The sequence below is a fragment of the Cnephaeus nilssonii genome, assembly GCF_951640355.1.
Source record: "Cnephaeus nilssonii genome assembly, chromosome: 17".
In the NCBI taxonomy this organism is placed as follows: Eukaryota; Metazoa; Chordata; class Mammalia; order Chiroptera; family Vespertilionidae; genus Cnephaeus; species Cnephaeus nilssonii.
In genome coordinates this window covers 36,912,484-36,930,660 of record NC_137088.1, presented here as the reverse complement: position 1 = coordinate 36,930,660, position 18,177 = coordinate 36,912,484, and the positions used below count along the sequence as shown (strand labels likewise).

Here is an 18,177-nt window from a genome sequence, read left to right as displayed (position 1 = left end):
GCAGACGCTATTTTTCTATCCACGTCTCTTCTAATGCGTGTCTCTGACAGAGCGGCTAGCCTGGCACGCAGCCCGCGGTCCGGGTCCCCGCGGCCCTTTAACAACCCGACAGGTGCAGCCCGGCGCCACCTCTGGTTGGCCGGTGCGGCATGACGCAATGGTACATGGCTCGCCACCATTGGCTGCGGCGTGGGCTCCGCCCTCCGCGCTGTGGGGCCGGCGGAGGTTGCACGTCTTACGCAGGCGGCAGAGGAGGTGGCGCTGAGGAGGCAGCCGTCTGCGCCTGCGGCAGGCTGGGTGCGTCGTCCCTTCCTCCCCCACCATCTACACGGATCTGGATCCTCCCCTGCCGGCTCGTGGATCCTCCCCTGCGGGCCCTGAACCTGACTGACCCCTTCTCTTCCCATCCAGATCTGGGCTCCTCCACACAAATCGTTCATCCGGCTTCTTCTCCCCCACTACTTGGAATCTGACCCATTCTACCTAATTCCACTGATCCTGCCCCTAATAAACCTACATTCAGACCCTAAAACAATGGGCTGACTTTTGCCTCCTTGCCAAGGGTGCGGGCTACCTCCTTAACGGTAACGAGGATAACTTACTCCAGCTCATTTCCCCACCATACCCTCTCTCGCCCGTATCCCACTCCTGCCTCCTTTTTAAAGTAACAGAGCTGGGCTCCCAGACCCCTGGCAGATCAGAACAGACTCTGTCTTTCTCACCTGGCTCCTCCAGCGCACCCTACCCATGTCCTCCATCTATAGGTCCCCAGCCTGGGAAAAGATGGCCCCGCGACCCCCAAGGGGCCTGGTCCCGGCTCTAGTCTGGGGCCTGAGCCTCTTCTTCAGCCTCCCAGGCCCAGTTTGGCTCCAGCCCTCTCCGCCTCCCCAGTCTTCGCCCCCAACCGAGCCCCATCCGTGTCATACCTGCCGGGGACTGGTCGACAGCTTCAACAAGGTGAGTGCACCAGCAGCCTGGTGGGAGGGGCCCGGCTACTATAGCGAGCGGCTGAGAGTGGGGAGATCTGGGATGCAAGTCTGTATGGATTCAAGTCCCAACTTGGTTACTTACTAGTTGTATGGCCTCTGTGCCTGTTTTCCTGGTCAGTGAAATACTGAAGTGCTAGAATGCGCCAGGCACTGTACTTCTGTACTTAGGTATTACTAATTTTCTCCATTTCCAGGGCCTGGAGAGAACCATCCGGGACAACTTTGGAGGTGGAAATACTGCCTGGGAAGAAGAGAAGTTGTCCAAATACAAAGACAGGTAAGGGCTGGAAAGCTGGGTTTGTATAGCTCACCTCCCACTCTCTGTCCTAGTAGTGAGGACCTAGAGCCTTTTGGGGAGTGCTTACTCATTCAACAAATATCACTGAATGTCTATAGTACAGCAGTAAACAAGGCAAGCAAAATCCCATCTTCAGATAGCTTCCATTCTTGTAGAGGAGATAGGTGGTAAATAAGGCGATAAATAATGTCATATAAGGTGAAGAACAGTAAAACAGGGTGGACTACAGAATGGTGAGAAGCATGGTGTTCAAGGTGTGACATGTGAACAGAGAGCTGAAGTGAAGAAGCAAGCTATGTGACAATCAGGGAAGAGACGTGGACAGAGTGAGACTGAGCTTGGAGTATTTGAGAAGTGGCTGGAATGGAGTGGTAGAAGGTGAAGTAACCCAGGTACATGCCCATGCCTAGAAATCGAACCCGCAGCCCTTCGGAGTGCGGGCTGACACTATCTGCTGAGCAACACTGGCCAGGGCTTTTGCAGTTTTTTAAAACCACCTCCTTCTATATGCCAGTCACTGTGTCAGACTCTTTAAAGATATAATACATTATATGTGTGTGTATATGTATATTTAATTTTTTATTGAGGTAGAATATAAAACACATAACATTTACCATTAGAGATATTTTGTACATTCACAGTGTTGTGCAAGTATTACCACTAGTTCCAGAACATTTTCATCATCCCGAAAAGAAACTCCATATCCATTAAGCAGTCATTTCTCATTCTCCCCTCAGTCCTTGACAATCACTAATTTGCTTTCTGTCTCTATGGATTTGCTAGTTCTATTGGAATCCTATAATATGTAGCCTTTTATGTCTGGTTTCTTTCACTTATCAAAAATTTTAAGGTTTATCTATATTATAGCATATATTACTATTTCATTCCTTTTAAGGCTTAATAATATCCTGTTGTATGAATATACCACATTTTGTTTATCCATTCATCATTTTATGAACGTTTGGGTTGTTTCTATCTTTTGGCTATTGTGAATACTATTGCAATGAACATTTGTGTACAAGTTTTTGTTTGAACACCTATTTCCATTCTTTTGGGTGCAAATCCAGGAGTGCAATTACTGAGTCCTATGATGATTCCAACTTTAACTTATCAAGGAATTGCCAAACTGTTTTCCACAGTGTCTGCACCATTTTTCATTCTCACCTATAATGTAGGAGGGTTCCAGTTTCTCCACTTCTTCACCAACACTTGTTATATGATATATTTTTACTTACATCTACCCAGCAAGAGTATATATTCCATTGTGCAGAGGCAGGAACTAAGATATCATAAAACAGCCGAAACTGGTTTGGCTCAGTGGATAGAGCGTCGGCCTGCGGACTGAAAGGTCCCAGGTTCGATTCCGGTCAGGGGCACGTACGTTGGTTGCGGGCACATCCCCAGGAGGGGCGTGCAGGAGGCAGCTGATCGATGTTTCCCTCTCATCGATGTTTCTAACTATCTCTCTCCCTTCTTCTCTGTAAAAAATCAATAAAATATATATATAAAAAAAAGATATCATAAAACAAACCTGTAGGGGAGGTGGTGTCCCCATTTTACAGAAGAGAAAACAGGTTCAAGAGAGATTGAATTGCCCAAGGCCATACAACTAGATTCAAACTCAGGTCTGTCTGACTCAAAACCAGTATCCCTATGCCCTTTCCTTTGACCCTATCATGGCATGAGGAGTGGTGGGAGAGACCTTAAGGAGGCTGGTGGGTGTCGTGGAATGTGTTCACACTACTCTGCCCTGTCTGGCCAGTGAGACCCGCCTGGTAGAGGTGCTTGAGAACGTGTGCAGCAAGTCGGACTTCGAGTGCCATCGCCTGTTGGAGCTGAGCGAGGAGCTGGTGGAGAGTTGGTGGTTTCACAAGTGAGTGATGTGGGGGCTTTCCCAGGGAGGGGCCACAGGCAGGGCCAGGCAGTAAAGCAGGGGATTGCATGCTGGGGGCTGTCCTTGTTTGGCTCCTTCTTCCAAACCCAGGTCTGCTGAGGACTTGCTGAAGGACTCGAGCTCTCACTCTGAGCTCCAGTTTGCCCCTCTGCCAAATGAGGAAAGGGCGTTGGTCAGGTGGTCTTAGGGGTCTTAGGCGTTGGGTGTATCAGATTCGGTGGGAGGTTGGGGGATGGGCAGCATCTCTGACACTAAGGCCCCCTCGCTGTCACACCACCTCCCCCCGTCAGGCAGCAGGAAGCCCCAGACCTCTTCCAGTGGCTCTGCTCAGATTCCCTGAAGCTCTGCTGCCCCTCAGGCACCTTCGGACCCTCCTGCCTTCGTGAGTTATTATTCAAGTTCCTCTTAAGGGATGGGAGGGGACTGCGGAGGCCAGGACTCTAGTCCTGGCTCTGCCCCTAGCTGGCTGTGTGCACTTAGGCTGCTCAGATAACTTCTCTGGACCTTAGTTCTTACTTGCCTCACAGGGCTGACGAGATGAGCAAATCAATGGGGAATGGCTCTGTAAAAAAGATATGTGTGTGGTTAGACTGAGTCAGGTGCTGCTGTGGTTTTATCTGAGAAATGCTTCCACCTCCACCCTTCATTTCCCATGCCTGGGGTCAGACCAGGCCCCATCCCTTGGACTAAGGGGACCTTCCTAGAGTTGGCTGGTGCTGTCTTGATGCCCCCATTGTCACCACCTTTTTCTACACACAGTTCTGATTCAGGAGCTAAACTTATTACCAGCCCCTTTTAGAAAAATCTTTCCAGAAGCTGCAGATAAAGAGTTAGTGACAAAGATGATCAATTCAGTCTTTAAAAAGAAAAGATTTGTAAATAACCTAATTGTTCCATAGTGGAGTAGTGGTTAAGTAAATGCCATACAGTTTTATGACAAAATATTATGTTGCTATTAAAATTAAGTTTTCTTTAAAAAAATGTTAATGCTTTCTATATACAAGATTGTTTTTACGATCTCACCTGGTTTGGTGTCTGCCCACAGCCTGTCCTGGGGGTACAGAGAAGCCCTGCGGTGGCTACGGGCGTTGTGAAGGGGAAGGGACTCGAGGGGGCAGCGGGCACTGTGACTGCCAAGCCGGCTATGGGGGTGAGGCCTGTGGCCAATGCAGCCTCGGCTACTTTGAGGTGGAGCGCAACGCCAGCCATCTGGTATGTTCGGGTAGGTAGCCAAAAGGTGAGGCGCTGGGCAGGGGCTGATGGGATGCCTGCCTGCTCATTCTCTTACTTCCGCCATTCCCCCCAGCTTGCTTTGGCCCCTGTGCCCGCTGCTCAGGACCTGAGGAATCAAACTGTTTACAGTGCAAGAGGGGCTGGGCCCTGCATCACCTCAAGTGTGTAGGTGAGTGGGGCTGTGCCTTAGGTCTAGGAGGCAGATGGGCCTGGGCTCGGTTCTCCATCAATGCCCACATTTCTGGGCTAGACCAACACAGTTCCCATCTTTATGGCGATCTCAGCCTGGTTGGGAAGGCAGAACAGTAACCAGGCACTACAGTACAGACTGATCTTTGTACAATGAGAGATGTCCCTGATCCAGCTGGGTGATGGTAAGGAATCAGGAAAGGCTTCTTAGAGGAGGTGTCATTTAGACCACGTCTGGAAAATGGAGAAAGGGTTAGCCAGAGGAATGAGGATATTGAACTTGGGTCAGGAGACCTGGGTTTGAGACTCGGTCTGTCTCAAACCTAGCCATTTGTATAAGTGAGAGTAATGACTAAGATACTGTCACAGAAAGATCCCCAAAGATTATGGCTTAAAGAATACAGAGGTTTATTTTTATCTTAAATCACAGTCTCCAAGCAAGTGGTCCAGGCTGTCAGGGAAGCTCTTTTTGCCACAATCATTCAAGGGCGCAGATTCCTTCTTTCTTACTGTGCAGTCATCCCGTTGGGGGTTGTCTTTGTGGCTGAGGCTAGTTCACAGGCACTTCTGTGTTCCATGGCCTGGCACTCAGGAAGTAAGAAAGAGAAGAAAGTGCATGGGTGAGTCCAAGCCTGTTGTTTGAAAGCCAAGCTAAAAGTGGAGCACATCACTTCTGTTTACATCCTGTTGGCCAGAACTCAACCACAAGGCCATACTGAGTAGCAAGGCAGCCTGGAAAATGTACTCTCTGCCTGGGCAGCCTGGAGTCCAGCTACACCTCTGCTTCTGTGTTGGTGGACAGCCTGCAGTTGCTGCCACACCATGTGAGCCTGGCAACTCCATTGTGCAACAATTCTGGTCTCAGCTTCCCTGTTGGGGAGCTGATGGAAATTCCCCATCTTGTCGGCCTTTCTGTAGATATCGATGAGTGTGGCACAGAGCGAGCCAACTGTGGAGCTGACCAATTCTGCGTGAACACGGAGGGCTCCTATGAGTGCCGAGGTGAGTGTCCACTCCTGCAGAGGAGGGGATGTGGGAAAGGTGGGAGGAGCTGCTCCACGCCTGTTCCCCGCCTGTTCCCCGCAAACGTCTGCATCCTCTGGCACCAGAACCCCTTGGATTTAGGGACAGCTCTTAACCTTCTCTCTCCTCTCTCTTCTCCAGACTGTGCCAAGGCCTGCCTGGGCTGCATGGGGGCAGGGCCAGGCCGCTGTAAGAAGTGTAGCCATGGCTACCAGCAGGTGGGCTCCAAGTGTCTCGGTGAGTCTCCTGCCAATGGGGTACCTTGCCACCATGAATTGAGAGGGGCTGGAATATGAACAGGGTAGGGGAAGGGTGGAATGTTACCTGGGTAAGGGCAGAAGGGAGTGCCAGAATGTGTACGAGACCGGGTCAGGGGTGCTGCATGTGGGACCCTGGAAGTCAGGGCTCTAATCCCTCCGTGCCCTCCCTCAAGATGTGGACGAGTGTGAGACAGAGGTGTGTCCAGGAGAGAACGAGCAATGTGAGAACACCGAGGGCAGTTACCGTTGTGTCTGTGCTGAGGGCTACAAACAGATTGAGGGCGTCTGTGTGCAGGAGCAGATCCCAGGTGAGCCCCAACCTGGCCCCCACCAAACCCGTTCTCTAAGCACTTACAACCCCTCAGCCCCTGTGAGGCTGCATTGAGACCTGAAGCCTACATCTTATCTTGAGTAGCTTTGGGTGGCCTCACACCTCCCTGGGGTAGAAAGAAAATAGGACTTGGCACCAAATTACTCTGCCTCCCCTAGCCTCTTTCCTCATCTGTCCAATGGGACCAGTCCTAGCCCTGGCCGTCTGAGAGCTATTGTAGGCCATGGTGTGGTGGGATGGACAGCCACAATGATATAATAGTGATCACGTCCACAACTCTTACCATATGTCAGACACTGTTCCAAGCATGTTGCATGTATTAACTTACTTTACCGCTAAAACAAACCCAATGCTGTAGGTACCTTTCTCATCCCCATAGTGGAAACTAGGATGCAGAGAAATGAAGCAGCTTGCCCAGGGCCACACAGCAAGCAGGTCGCAGAGCTGGGTGTTGAATCCTGGCGGTCTGGCTCTGGAGCTGGGCTGGTACACATAGCACGTGCTCTGTCACAACTTGCTCACCACGTGGCCTTGGGCAAACCTCTTCACCTCTCTGAGCCTCAGTTTCCTGTTTAGTGAGGGATAGTAACTGCCCCTCTCAGAGTCGTTCTCAGCAGTAAATGACATCATGTGCTGGCATGCCTAGCAGGCACGTGGCAGCAATGATTGGGTGCGTGGGAGACTCTAAGAACGGGGGAGGAGTGACAGGTGCTTCTTATTCCCCGCAGAGTCAGCGGGCTTTTTCTCAGAGATGACAGAGGATGAGCTGGTGGTGCTGCAGCAGATGTTCTTCGGTGTCATCATCTGTGCACTGGCCACGCTGGCTGCCAAGGGTGATTTGGTCTTTACCGCCATCTTCATTGGGGCTGTGGCGGCCATGACTGGCTACTGGTTGTCAGAGCGTAGTGACCGTGTGCTGGAAGGCTTCATCAAGGGCAGATAATCTCGGCCATACCTGCAGGATCTCCTCCCACCAGGCTGCCTCCAAAAGTCAGGCCTCTCTCCTGCCTGGACACTCAAGGCGGCTTGCTTTATTTTTGAGAGTGGGCTAAGTACCCCCTACCCACCTACGGAGCAGCCTAGGCACCCAGACCTGGGCAGGTGAGGCCCCTGGGATGCAGAAGGAGCCCTAAAAATGGATGCCATAGGATCTTGGCCTTGGGGAGACTGGGCAGGCTTCATAATGTGTGTGGATTTTAAGTGTCTCCTTGTGGTGGCTGCTAGTGAGCTTTGGCCCCTGTCCAGGATGAGGGGGGTGGGTTCCTGCAGGGGTGGGTCCATCATAGCCTCCTCCTGCCAGCTGCATGCTGCCAGCTACTGTTCCGTATTCACCTCCCCCACCCCTCAGCCACTGATTTATTTATTCATCTCAGGAAATAAAGAAAGGTCTTGGAAAACGGAGAAGCTTCAGTTTTACTGCCTGCCCTCCCACTCCCATGGTTGGCCTAAGCCAGTGGTCAGCAAACTGCGGCTTGCGAGCCACATACGGCTCGCGAGCCGCGGGTTTGCCGCTCTGTTGACTAATGAGTTTGCCGACCACTGGACTAGACTAAATGTTACTGTGTAGTTGGAAGCTGTGAGGATTAGGCAATTGTGGCATATTGTGTGCAAAGAGGTAAAGGGTAGTATATGACAGTGGTCGGCAAACTCATTAGTCAACAGAGCGGCAAACCGCCGTTCTCGAGCCGTGGTTTGCCAACCACTGGCCTAAGCTACTGAGAGGCCCTGACCCTTGGGAAATTTTTCTAAAACCCTGGGAAATTGAGGGCTACCCTGATGGAGGAGTAAAAGGAGGAGAGGGTTGGCCCTGAAGTGTGTTAGGAGAAGGGGTGGAGGACCCAGCCTCAGGGATGGAACTTTTTGGGTTCAGTATCAGCTATTATTTGGGCCAAAGGACCCTGAACAAAATGGCTTTTGTCTCTGAACCTTACTCTTCTCATTTATAAAATGGGCTTGATAATGCTTTCCACTCAGGCTTATTATAACAATTAAATAAGGTGGTGAATGTAAAGAGCTGAAGACAGTGTACAACAAATAGATGTTCAATAAAATATTGATAGCCTTATTTCTAAAGCTACTAAGGGTCCAGTGCCCTTTCCTTTGGACGTCCCCCTGTCCCACATACTGGACATGGAATTACTGGAGGGTGGGGCCCCCTACCTCTTCTCTGAACAGGATACTGGCATGGCCAGAGGGAGGCATGAGCCAAGTCCTAAGGGTTTATTTCTTTGGCACAAAGAGGACATTCAATCTAGACAAGCGAGCCTCATCCTTCCACAATGGGGAGTCTGGAGGGATATTTGGGGCACCTGGACCCCATTCCCCATACCTAAATCCATGCATGTCCACCCTGTGTTCCGCATAAATCACAGCCTCTGTGCAAAATACCTGCTGGAAAAAAATAGAGATATTTAAAAAACAAAAAACGCGGGTGGGGGTTGGGGTCACTCCTGGCCGCTTACAGGGCTGCAATCAGGTTCAGGCCCCAGGATGCCAGTTTTTTAAGGGCTCAACTGTCCCAGTCGGCCATGCCATATGGTCACTGAAGGCTGGTCCTGCGGCCCAGTGTGGGGTCGGCTCAGAGCTCAATGGTGTCACTGGAGGCGCTGCGAGAGTCCCCTGGCTTGCCGCAAGCCTGGACCTCCCTCCGGGGTTCCACGGGCCGGCTGGGAGCAGTTGCAGTGGCTGGGGCAGGCAGTAGTTGCACCGTGCTGGGCAGCTCATCTAGGGGCAGACTGTCCACCGACGACAGCCCGTGGCGCCACGGGTTCCAGCTGATCTTGAGCGAGCCCCGGGAGAAGCTGTCCATGGAGCTGCCAGAAGCCACCTGATCCGGCTCATCCACTACGTGTGGTGGGACCGGCCCGCGGACGCGCACGTCGCTGAGCGACCGGCAGCGGCCACGGAGCAAGGAGCCCGCGCCGTCGAGCTCAGTGTCCGGGTGGCTGCCCCGGCGCGGCCGCAGCGCGCCCCCAGGCGGCGGGGAGGCTAGGCCGCGCAGGCCGCAGCGTCGGAACACGCTGTCACGCACCAAGTGCTCTCGGAAGAGCGCGGCGTCGATGCTGCGGCTCAGGTTGATGGGTGACGGCGGCCGCAGGTCCAGCTCGCTCATCGACGGAGCCGGCCCCACGCTGCTGCGGGAGAGTACCGGGCCGCCCTGGGGACCGCGGCCCAGTGACGCAGCCGAGCCCCAGGCGCCTGAACTGGGTGTGGCAGGCGGCGCCCCCTCCGCAGAGTTGCGGATGAGGCTCTTGCTGATGTCCAAGCTGCCTGCGCCAACGCCACTGGGCCCCGCATAGCAGTTGTTGGGTCGCTCCGGCACCTCGCTTTTGCCGGCGGGCGCCGGACACGCCAGGCGCAGCAGCTTAGCCCAGCACGCATGCTCCGTGGGCGGCCGGGGCCGCGCCGCGACCACGGCAGCCAGGGCCAAGACGAGGGCCCAGGTCAGCTCCAGCAGGCGCAGCCAGAAATGGACTCCCCACCAGGCCCAGGAGAAGCGGCCCACGCGGCCGGGGCCTGGGTACAGCCAGAGGGCAGCTGCCAGCTGTAAACCGCTAGCCAGCAGCCCCAGGGAGCCCGCCACGGCCAGCAGCCGCGGCCCCGGGCTGGCATCCCAGCCTCGCGGCCCGTCCAGCAGGCGGCGACGGCACAGGCAGAGCGTGCCCAGAGCCACGGCTGCGCCCCAGGCGCACGAGAAGCCCTGAGCCACGAGGTTGAGCGTCGGCGTCGACGACAGCAGGTCTGTAGCGAGTAACCCCACGCCGTGAGTCAACGCCATTACTCCAAGCAGAAGCGGGTTCTGCAGCTGCTGGGGCAGCCCCGCACCCAGTCCTAGCAGGGTCAGGGCCGCCAACGCGGTGAGAAGCAAGGGGAAGGGTAGGTTGTAGAGCACCAGGCTGGCGCGTAAACCCAGCCGCGCCTGCGAGCCGTAGGGGTCCGCGAGCATGTAGGCTGATCGCAGCCCCGACGCTAGGAGCACCAGCACTGCCGCCACCACTGCCAGCCAGGGCCCCGTAGGGGCGGCTGCCAGAGAGGCCACCGCCAGCAACGCTGGCAGCAGAAAGAGCACCCCCACCCCATAGACGTGCAGCTCCCAGGAAAAGCTCAGCACCCGCCGAAGGGGACCCCAGCGCAGGGGGGGTGCGGTGGCGTTGGCCGGAGGGCTAGAGGCTGGGGCAGATGCCATGGAGCTGGCTGAGGGCTCCGGAGGAGCTGGCTGTCCCAGGGCGCGCTGCGTGGTGACCCGAATGAGGCCCCGGCGTGACGTCGAGGGGGCCTGGACCGGGGGTGCTGGGGGATGGCTTTGGGGGCGCCCCGGCCACTCCTCGGCTTCGTCTGCAATAATAACATTATTAAAATAGCCCTTTGTAAAATGTTTTTGATTTTACATTATTCCCTAATGTGATGGGCAAGTTCATTTAACTTTTCCAAGCACATCTGTAAAATGGGGATGGTAGCAACACCTACCTCACTGGATTGTGGTGAGGATTGAATGTTTAGCATAGTGCCCAAGCACCCAATGAGTGTTAAATGGATGTGAGCTACCATTTTTATTAATAAGATACCAGCAGTTCTTAACATGGGCTTAATATTAGAATCACCTGGAGACCAACTGAATCAGAATTCCGTGGGAGTTTTTTAAAAGCTCCTTGAGTGATTTGCCAGAGTTGGAGAATCACCACTAAATACATCCATGTTACATTTAAGAACATTCTAGCCCCAAAAAGGTCAAATGACTTCTCCCAGAGTACCCAGTGAGTATTAGTTTATTATCCCAAGTTGTTTGAAGGAGGGAGGTCCTAGCCAATTCCTTTAAGAGCTGTTTGTCCTCATTTACTCCCCACCCTCCCACCTGGACCTCACACAATTCTTAGTTATTAAACAGAGTACCACTCTCCCCAAACCCCCAGCCATGCCCTCACCTGGCTGCAGGGCCCTCACAGGACTCTCTGTTTGGTTTGTAGCTGGGCCCGGGTCCGAGGGGCCAGGGATCAGGGACTTGGGAGTTCCTGGGGCCTCCATTGCTCCTCTCACCCTCTGGGGAGAGATGGGGTCTGCTCCATTCATTGCTGCTATCTCTGAAATGACAAAAGCAGTCATCACTTTGCCTGACCCCTCCAGCAGTCCCCAAAGTCTAATCCCCCGGGAGGGAGGCACAATCACCCTCAGAAAGGAAAATGGGACCCAGTGGGGCCAGAGGGCATACAGAAACAGGGGCATCCAGCTGCCATGGAACACTGTCCTTCCCCTGCCCCCCCCCCCCCAGCCCTGCATGGCACCCTCACTTTGGTACTTACCTGGCTTGGGCTGCTCATGAGGAGTCCCTGAGGCTGGAGGACCTGAAGGTTGGGGTCCTGGGGAGCCCTGAACATCAGGGAAGTCAGCCTGCTTCGGTGAGGGACTTGGAAAACTGACTTCCCAGATCTCCCCACCTTTAGCCTTTTTGGGGGGCTCAGCTGGCAGCTCTTCGGCAGGAGGAAGGCTTCTGGTCAGTGCCAGGTCTGGCTGGAACCCAGGCTCCTGAGTGGATGCCACCTCAACTGGGGATACTGAGCCAATCACAGAGGCTGCTGGATCCTGCTGGGTGAAGATGGGGCCTTGAGCTGCCTCTTGGAAGTCTTCCTCACCCCCATCCTGTTCTTCCAGCACTGGCCTCCTGATAGTGCCTGAGTCGGGTGCAAGAGTGTGGGGGGGACTCTGGTGGGCTGAGGGGGATGTCTCTGAGACCCTGAACTTGGCTTCAGCAACCAGACCCTCATCTCCAAGTGGTCGCTGTCCCACTTGGCCTCCAGGCTCCCTTGGGGAGGGAGGAACTGTGGCTACCCTGAGCTGGAGTCTGGGAGTTGTTGGGATGAAAGTGAGATGGGGGGACCCCACTGGATGGGGTGCTGGTGCATCTTGCTCCAGAGGCTCCTGTGAGTCAGGAGGTCCTGTCCAGCCCTGAGAATTTGGCCCTTGAGCCACCTGGAAGTCATCAGTTACTGGGAGTCCTTCTCTCTGAGCCCCCTGGGCTGCTTGAGGTCCATGCAGGGCTGGGCCAAGGGGAGAGTCTTCGGTCCTTTGAGGCACCTCCTCAGCAGGGACCTGGGGAACACTGGCGTTCCAAGGGCTCTCATCTCTGGCCTTCTGCTGGAGGAAGGCTTCGGGCTCTGTGCCAGCAGGGCCCCTGGGGTGGGCTCCTGGGATCAGGTGTGGTTCCCAGTCCTCTTGTGGCCTGGGAAGGCCCCCGCCCAGGGCAGGGCCAGCCCCCAGAGACAGCAGCAGCAATAGCAGCAGGAGGCCATGTCCATGGCCCCATGGACTGGAGGCCATGGTCCACTCTGATGCCTGGGCCTAGAACCCTCAACTTCCAGTCCTCACTGGATAAGCCTAAAAAAAAGAAAGAGGGGAATGACATGTGTGTGTTAGAGGGGGCTGTCCCAAGGGGGCTGGTGGAAAAGGATGAAGAGCGACAGGAGGCAGGTTCCCCCACCCCTTCCCCCACTTCCTGGTCAATCTCTTTGTGATGCCCAGAGTGACCTTTTTAAACTGCATCTCTGGTCATGCCACTGCCCTGATTCAAAACCTTCAGTGGCTCCCCATTACCCACAGAAGAGAATGAAGACCCTTTACGGGCCTCCCAAGGCCACACCAGGCTGCTCACCTACCCTTCAACCCCTATGGGACTGCCTGTTGCCCATGCCATTGCTCCTGTCATTCCCTCTGCCCAGAATGCCCTCTCCCTTCTCCTTCACTTGCTGAAATCCTATTCTCAAAGTCCCAGCTCAAATATCAGAGAGGTGGAGAGGAATAGGCCCCTGCTTTTGAGGAGGGAGCTGGGTTTGAATCCCAGCTTTGCCGGTTCCTGGGTGAGCTACTTTACCTTTTTGCATTAGAGGTTCAGTAAAATGGGTATAGAAAGAGTACCTAACTCTAAAGGGCTCTTATAAAGGCTTACATAACAAAACGCATAATGGGTCAGGCCTATGATAGGAGCATAAGTACGAGAGCTCTTTTACTTTTCCCTTTGTCCAGAAAGCTTTCTTAACCATTTCGACAAATAACCGGAGCATGTACTATGTACCAGGCTCTGTGGATAAAGCAGTGAACAGGATTGGCAAGATTCCTACCCTCATGGACCTGGCATTCTAAGTAAGGGACAGACAATGAATGATGTTAAGTCAGGTGAGCTATGGAGAAAAGAAAACCGGATTAAGAGATAGACGGATGGGGGGACACTTTACACAGGGGGTGCCAGGAAAGCCTCTCTGAGGTGACATTTAAGCTAAATGCTGAATGAGAAGGAGCCAGCCATTTGAAGATATGGGCGGGGGAGCATTTGGCAGAGGGAACAGAAAGTGCAAAGGCCCTGACACAGGAATGAGCTAGGTGAGTTAAAGAAATTAGGAGGCGGTGTGGCTGGAGCTCAACAAATGGAGAAAGTGGCAGAGGGAGATGGAATCAGAAAGACCGAGCTAGATCCCAAGAGGACTGGTAAACCATGGTGAGGCACCTGGATTTTAGTATGTTTCATAGGAAGCCAGTGAAGATGTTAAGCATGGGAGTTTCACCATCTAGTAAATGTTTTAAAAGAGGGAGAGAGGCCAGCGTAGGTCACAGGTAAGATGTGACCGTGGCTTGTTTCAGCACAGACATTTCTTTCCTTGACTCCCCCCTCCACCCCTTCCCATCACCCTGGTCACATCGTGTAGTAATCTCTCGTCTCCCACACTGGCCTGAGGCTTCTTAAGGCTGCATCTGATCTTCCATTTCTTGTCTTCAGCCCCCCAGCATATGACCTGCCCCAGCGATATATTCCCTGAAGTTTCCACTCCTGAGAGTCTCTAGCTGAGCCAGGGAGGCAGGAAGGACCCCACAGCCAGAAGAGGGGCGGAGAGCTTGGGCCGCAGCGTGTTTAGGGTCAGAGGCCCTGCTCCTTTCCTCGGGGAAATACCTGTGCCCAAATCTCCCTGCCTCCTAACCCTTGGTGGCCTACAGACACCTTGAGAAGCCAATGGAAATTCCAGGCTTTCTCCCCAAGAAAATGCCCAGGCTCACCAAAAGTTGTGGACAATTTCAGGGGGCTCAAAGACCCCTGAAACCCATCCCCCAAAGTGCGTTTAGACTCTGCCCTAAATCCTCATTGGCTCATTTCTCAGACATTCACCAAGCTCCATGCTCTGCTCCTCTCTCAGGCCAGGTGCTGGGGATCCAAAGAGAAGCATCAGTTCTAGTGTCAGGAGTGGGGGTGAGCTGAGGGGGACTGACTGAAAGGCCCCTAACACAGGTACTCCTTCATAAAGGTTGCTGATTCGATTCCCAGTACTCCTGTGTTGAGCTCTTACCCAGTTAGGCTCCTGTGCTAAGCATAGCTGAATGTCCTTGATCTCATCCAACCCTCCCAACACAAGCAGGTGTGGGTATACCCATTTCACAGGGGAAGAAACCGAGGTTCAGAGAGGTTGAGCAACTCACCCAAGGTCACACAGTCATACTAGGCATCGTGAAACGCGCTGTAGATCATTTTGCACAGGGAGTCCAAAAAGCTTTGCAGAGGAGGAGACAGCTGAGCTGGGCCTTCAATAAGCATATGCCATCTGCTCACCACCCCCAATCCAAGAGATGTGGGCATCTGCGGACAAAGAGGGGGCTGCCCAGCACTAGGTTTCAGCTGCTGGAGAAATGTGTTTTTTTTGGGGGGGGGGGCGGGGGGAGGGGTATCTCCTTGTCTCAGGGTCTAGGGAGAGGGCAGTGCAGGGCAGCGTCTGGGAGCTGGCCCATCTCAGGTTACCTCTCTTCCTCCTTCTCCTGTCCCCTGGCTCCGCGCCTTCCCGCAGTGTCCTGGGTGGGGGTGGGCTCTGGTGCAGGCCCTTCTGCTCCCTGCTGAGACGGGTGCTGCAGGCCATGCTCCCTGCCTGGGCCCCACCATTGCCCCCTTCCTTTGCCAGTTCCTCACCTGGGCGTCGCGCCGGCAGCCCCCGCGTTCACCTTGCGCGTGTCCCAGCAGCCGCTTGCAGCGCCGCATCCTCCGAGATGCTCAGACTTGGCTAACAGAGCCTGGCGCTGCCGATTGCTGAGCCCGCCCACAGAAACGGCATCCTCACTTAACCCTTTCCCCTTGGGCGTGGATTCCTCTCCTAGCCTGGTCCTCCCCGTTCTCTGAGATTCTCAGGGCTAAGAGGGGACCCAGGTCACCTCTGAGTGATGTGGAAATTCCTTCCATAACGCCGCTCAGAATGAGGCAGTTGATCTCTGCATACCTCAGGGAACGGAGAGCTCACTTCCTTTATGCTCTACTTATATCCTTATAGGGACACAAACAGGTATGGGTAAAGCCTACCTACAGCTTGATGTGTAGCCTTCAGATCTTTTCCAATGTACAGTCACATATATATTTTAAAGAGAAATGAGATCATACTGTACACATTGGTCTGTAACTTGCCTTCCCCCTTCACTTTGCAATATATCCTGGCACATTTTCCATGTAAATGTCTGCAGATCCATCTCATTTCTTATAGGCTACTGAGAATTGCAGTATATGGTCAGCCTGTAATTTTTATTTATATAGTCCCTGAGGTTGGACAGGTAGGTTGTTTCTAGCCTTTTGCTAACAAGAATAATGAGGCAGGGACCAAATCTTGCATAGAAATCTTTATACATGTGTATGAGTGTACCTGTCAGATAATTTCCTACCTGAGGCATGGTTAGATCTATGGGTCTGCACATTTTTAATTCTGATCAAAATTGTCAAAGTGCTCCTGGGCCCTCTTTGGACAGCTCCCAATATACTAAATATCCAACGTTAGGTTCAATACATTAGAGAAACCCACACAAGGAATATATGTGGTCATTAGATGTGATTTAGTATCTTTATTTATTAAAATATATATATATTTTATTGATTTTTTACAGAGAGGAAGGGAGAGGGATAGAGAGTTAGAAACATCGATGGGAGAGAAACATCGATCAGCTGCCTCCTGCACGCCCCCTACTGGGGTGTGCCCATAACCAAGGTACAATCGAACCTGGGACCCTTCAGTCCTCAGGCTGACGCTCTATCCACTGAACCAAACCGGTCAGGGCATGATATTGTATCTTTAATAGCATGGAGAAATTTCCAGGGTAGATTGTTGTTTAATTATTTAAATTTCAGTCATTTGAATTTTAGAAATAATATATCCTGATTGTCCCAATTCAAACAACACAGAAATGTTCAAAGAACATGTTAGCTGTCTTAGCACTGGCTTCCCCAACTGTGCCCTCCCAAAATGTACCCACAGTTAACATCATACTCTTTCCTTTGCTTACAAGAACATATATGTGGCCCTGGTTGGTGTGGCTCAGTTCGTTGAGCATGGTCCCATGCACCAAAAGGCTGCTGGTTTGATTTCTGGTCAGGGCACATGGCCAGGTTATGGGCTGGATCCATGCAGGAGGCAGCCGATCAGTGTTCACTCACATTGATGTTTCTCTTTCTCTCTCCCTTCCTCTCTCTCTAAAAATCAATGAAAACATTAAAAAAAATATATGTACATGCATTTGTTTACAAAAATGGGATCATACTATGCATATTATTCTATAACGTTGTTTGCCTCAAACAATATATGTGGAAACATTTTGAAGGTAATAGCTGTTAGTTCCACCCTTTTCTTTCAACAAGCCGCACAGTATTGCATGATGTGTATGCACGATCATTTACTCAGACACTCGCCGTGTTCTCCTACTGATAGTGGTTTACAAGTTTTTTCCTACTAGAAACAATATTAATAAACATCCTTACATACAAATACATACATCTTTACATGCTGGTCCTCTGAATTACATCAGATAATTATTTGATCATTTTTGTTCGTATCTGTCTGTCAATATATCTTATCCTTAAATATTAGAAAGTAAGTAGGAGTTGAGATGTGATTTTTACCTAATTTTGCTTTTCTGTTTACCAATATTCTATACAACCATGTATTCCTTTTGTGACCAGAGATAAGAATGACAAATGTCACTACAAAAAAGAAAGACATTTTTTCCTAGGGTTGAGCTGAACTCTCCCTCCCAGTGTTTTCCTACCCTTGGCTCTTACAGAAAAGCAGCTCGGGACTCCCTTGTGTCTGACATGGTGTGTGATGTGAAGAATGATCAATCTTTAATAACTGATAAAGAGTGGAGTTGGAATCCAGCTTTTCTGACTCTAGGAGAGGGTCCCAGCTTTTTCCATTTACCATATCATCTGACCAGTTCTGTTACTGTTTTCCTTGTGACATCTCTCCTCTTTTTGCTTCTTAATAGGTCAACAATGTCCCCTTTAAAGTATTAGTACTCTTGGAATTAAACTCAGTTGGGAATAAAGCTGAACTTTCATCTCCCCTTTCCTAGATTCTACTCCTCCATTAATATGTCCTCACACGGAATTAATGTTTCTGGCAGCCACATCACTTGCCCATTATTGATCTGGTAGGTTTTCCACATCTCTTTGTGTGCAGTTGGTTTATTGACCCTCAATGTAGGGTCAACATTTTTTTAATGTTTATTTTATCTTGTTGGATCTAGCCAGTTGTTCTGATCTTGTGGGAAGTTATCTGGATCCTGGTTCTGTATATAATAGATAATTAGCATTTTAGGGCCTTGCCCAAGATCTATTTTTCTTCCAAGATCCTAATTTCCTTTGGGGGAACCATGTCTTTTCCCTGTGTGGGCAACCCTAGTGCGAGGACAGTTCTGGGGGCCTTTTACAGAAGCTGAGGGGTATAGATCCTTCTCTCAGTGCCTCCTGTGAACTCTCTGGTGAGCCTCCCTGGGGATGTCAAGATCCCCTCAACAGGTTCTCTTCCTCATTTCACCCCATTCATGCTCCTGCAAAGTCTCACTGGCCTAACAGTGCCCCACCCGCCTCAGGCAGCATCTTCCAGCTGCTCCCTGGCTCCCTCTTTGGAACCAGGAACCCCAATTCCATTGTTTTTTCGAACCCCAATCCCATTGTTTTT

The 18,177-nt window shown here is 52.1% G+C and overlaps 3 protein-coding genes across 5 annotated transcripts in view; 2 read left to right on the top strand and 1 right to left on the bottom strand.

Moving 5' to 3' along the window:
• Positions 1 to 172: 172 nt before the first annotated feature.
• Positions 173 to 8,563, top strand: CRELD1 (cysteine rich with EGF like domains 1). 3 transcript variants are annotated; one of them, XM_079795004.1, is made up of 11 exons: positions 173 to 297; positions 765 to 957; positions 1,184 to 1,266; positions 3,050 to 3,160; positions 3,472 to 3,563; positions 4,227 to 4,403; positions 4,488 to 4,583; positions 5,522 to 5,605; positions 5,768 to 5,863; positions 6,060 to 6,194; positions 6,946 to 8,562. In XM_079795004.1, exons 2-11 carry the CDS (start codon positions 784 to 786, stop codon positions 7,158 to 7,160), a joined length of 1,263 nt encoding a protein of 420 aa, XP_079651130.1. In that variant the 5' UTR covers positions 173 to 297; positions 765 to 783; the 3' UTR covers positions 7,161 to 8,562. The 3 variants fall into 3 exon arrangements, with proteins under 3 accessions (XP_079651130.1, XP_079651131.1, XP_079651129.1); XM_079795005.1 differs by lacking the exon at positions 173 to 297 and adding an exon at positions 306 to 584 and having other exon boundaries at positions 6,946 to 8,563; XM_079795003.1 differs by lacking the exon at positions 173 to 297 and having other exon boundaries at positions 306 to 957.
• A 131-nt stretch (positions 8,564 to 8,694) lies between these two features.
• PRRT3 (proline rich transmembrane protein 3) lies at positions 8,695 to 12,544 on the bottom strand. The gene is made up of 3 exons (XM_079794821.1): positions 11,515 to 12,544; positions 11,140 to 11,295; positions 8,695 to 10,552 (listed from the first exon to the last, which is right to left on the bottom strand). The coding sequence occupies exons 1-3, from the start codon at positions 12,527 to 12,529 to the stop codon at positions 8,796 to 8,798; spliced, it is 2,928 nt and encodes a 975-aa protein (XP_079650947.1). The 5' UTR covers positions 12,530 to 12,544; the 3' UTR covers positions 8,695 to 8,795.
• The window catches only part of FANCD2 (FA complementation group D2), a 104,449-nt gene continuing 96,160 nt past the window's right edge, over positions 9,889 to 18,177 (top strand). The window contains exon 1 of the mRNA XM_079794818.1: positions 9,889 to 9,956. The gene's annotated coding sequence lies outside the window, so the exon portion shown is untranslated. The remainder of the gene's footprint in view (positions 9,957 to 18,177) is intronic.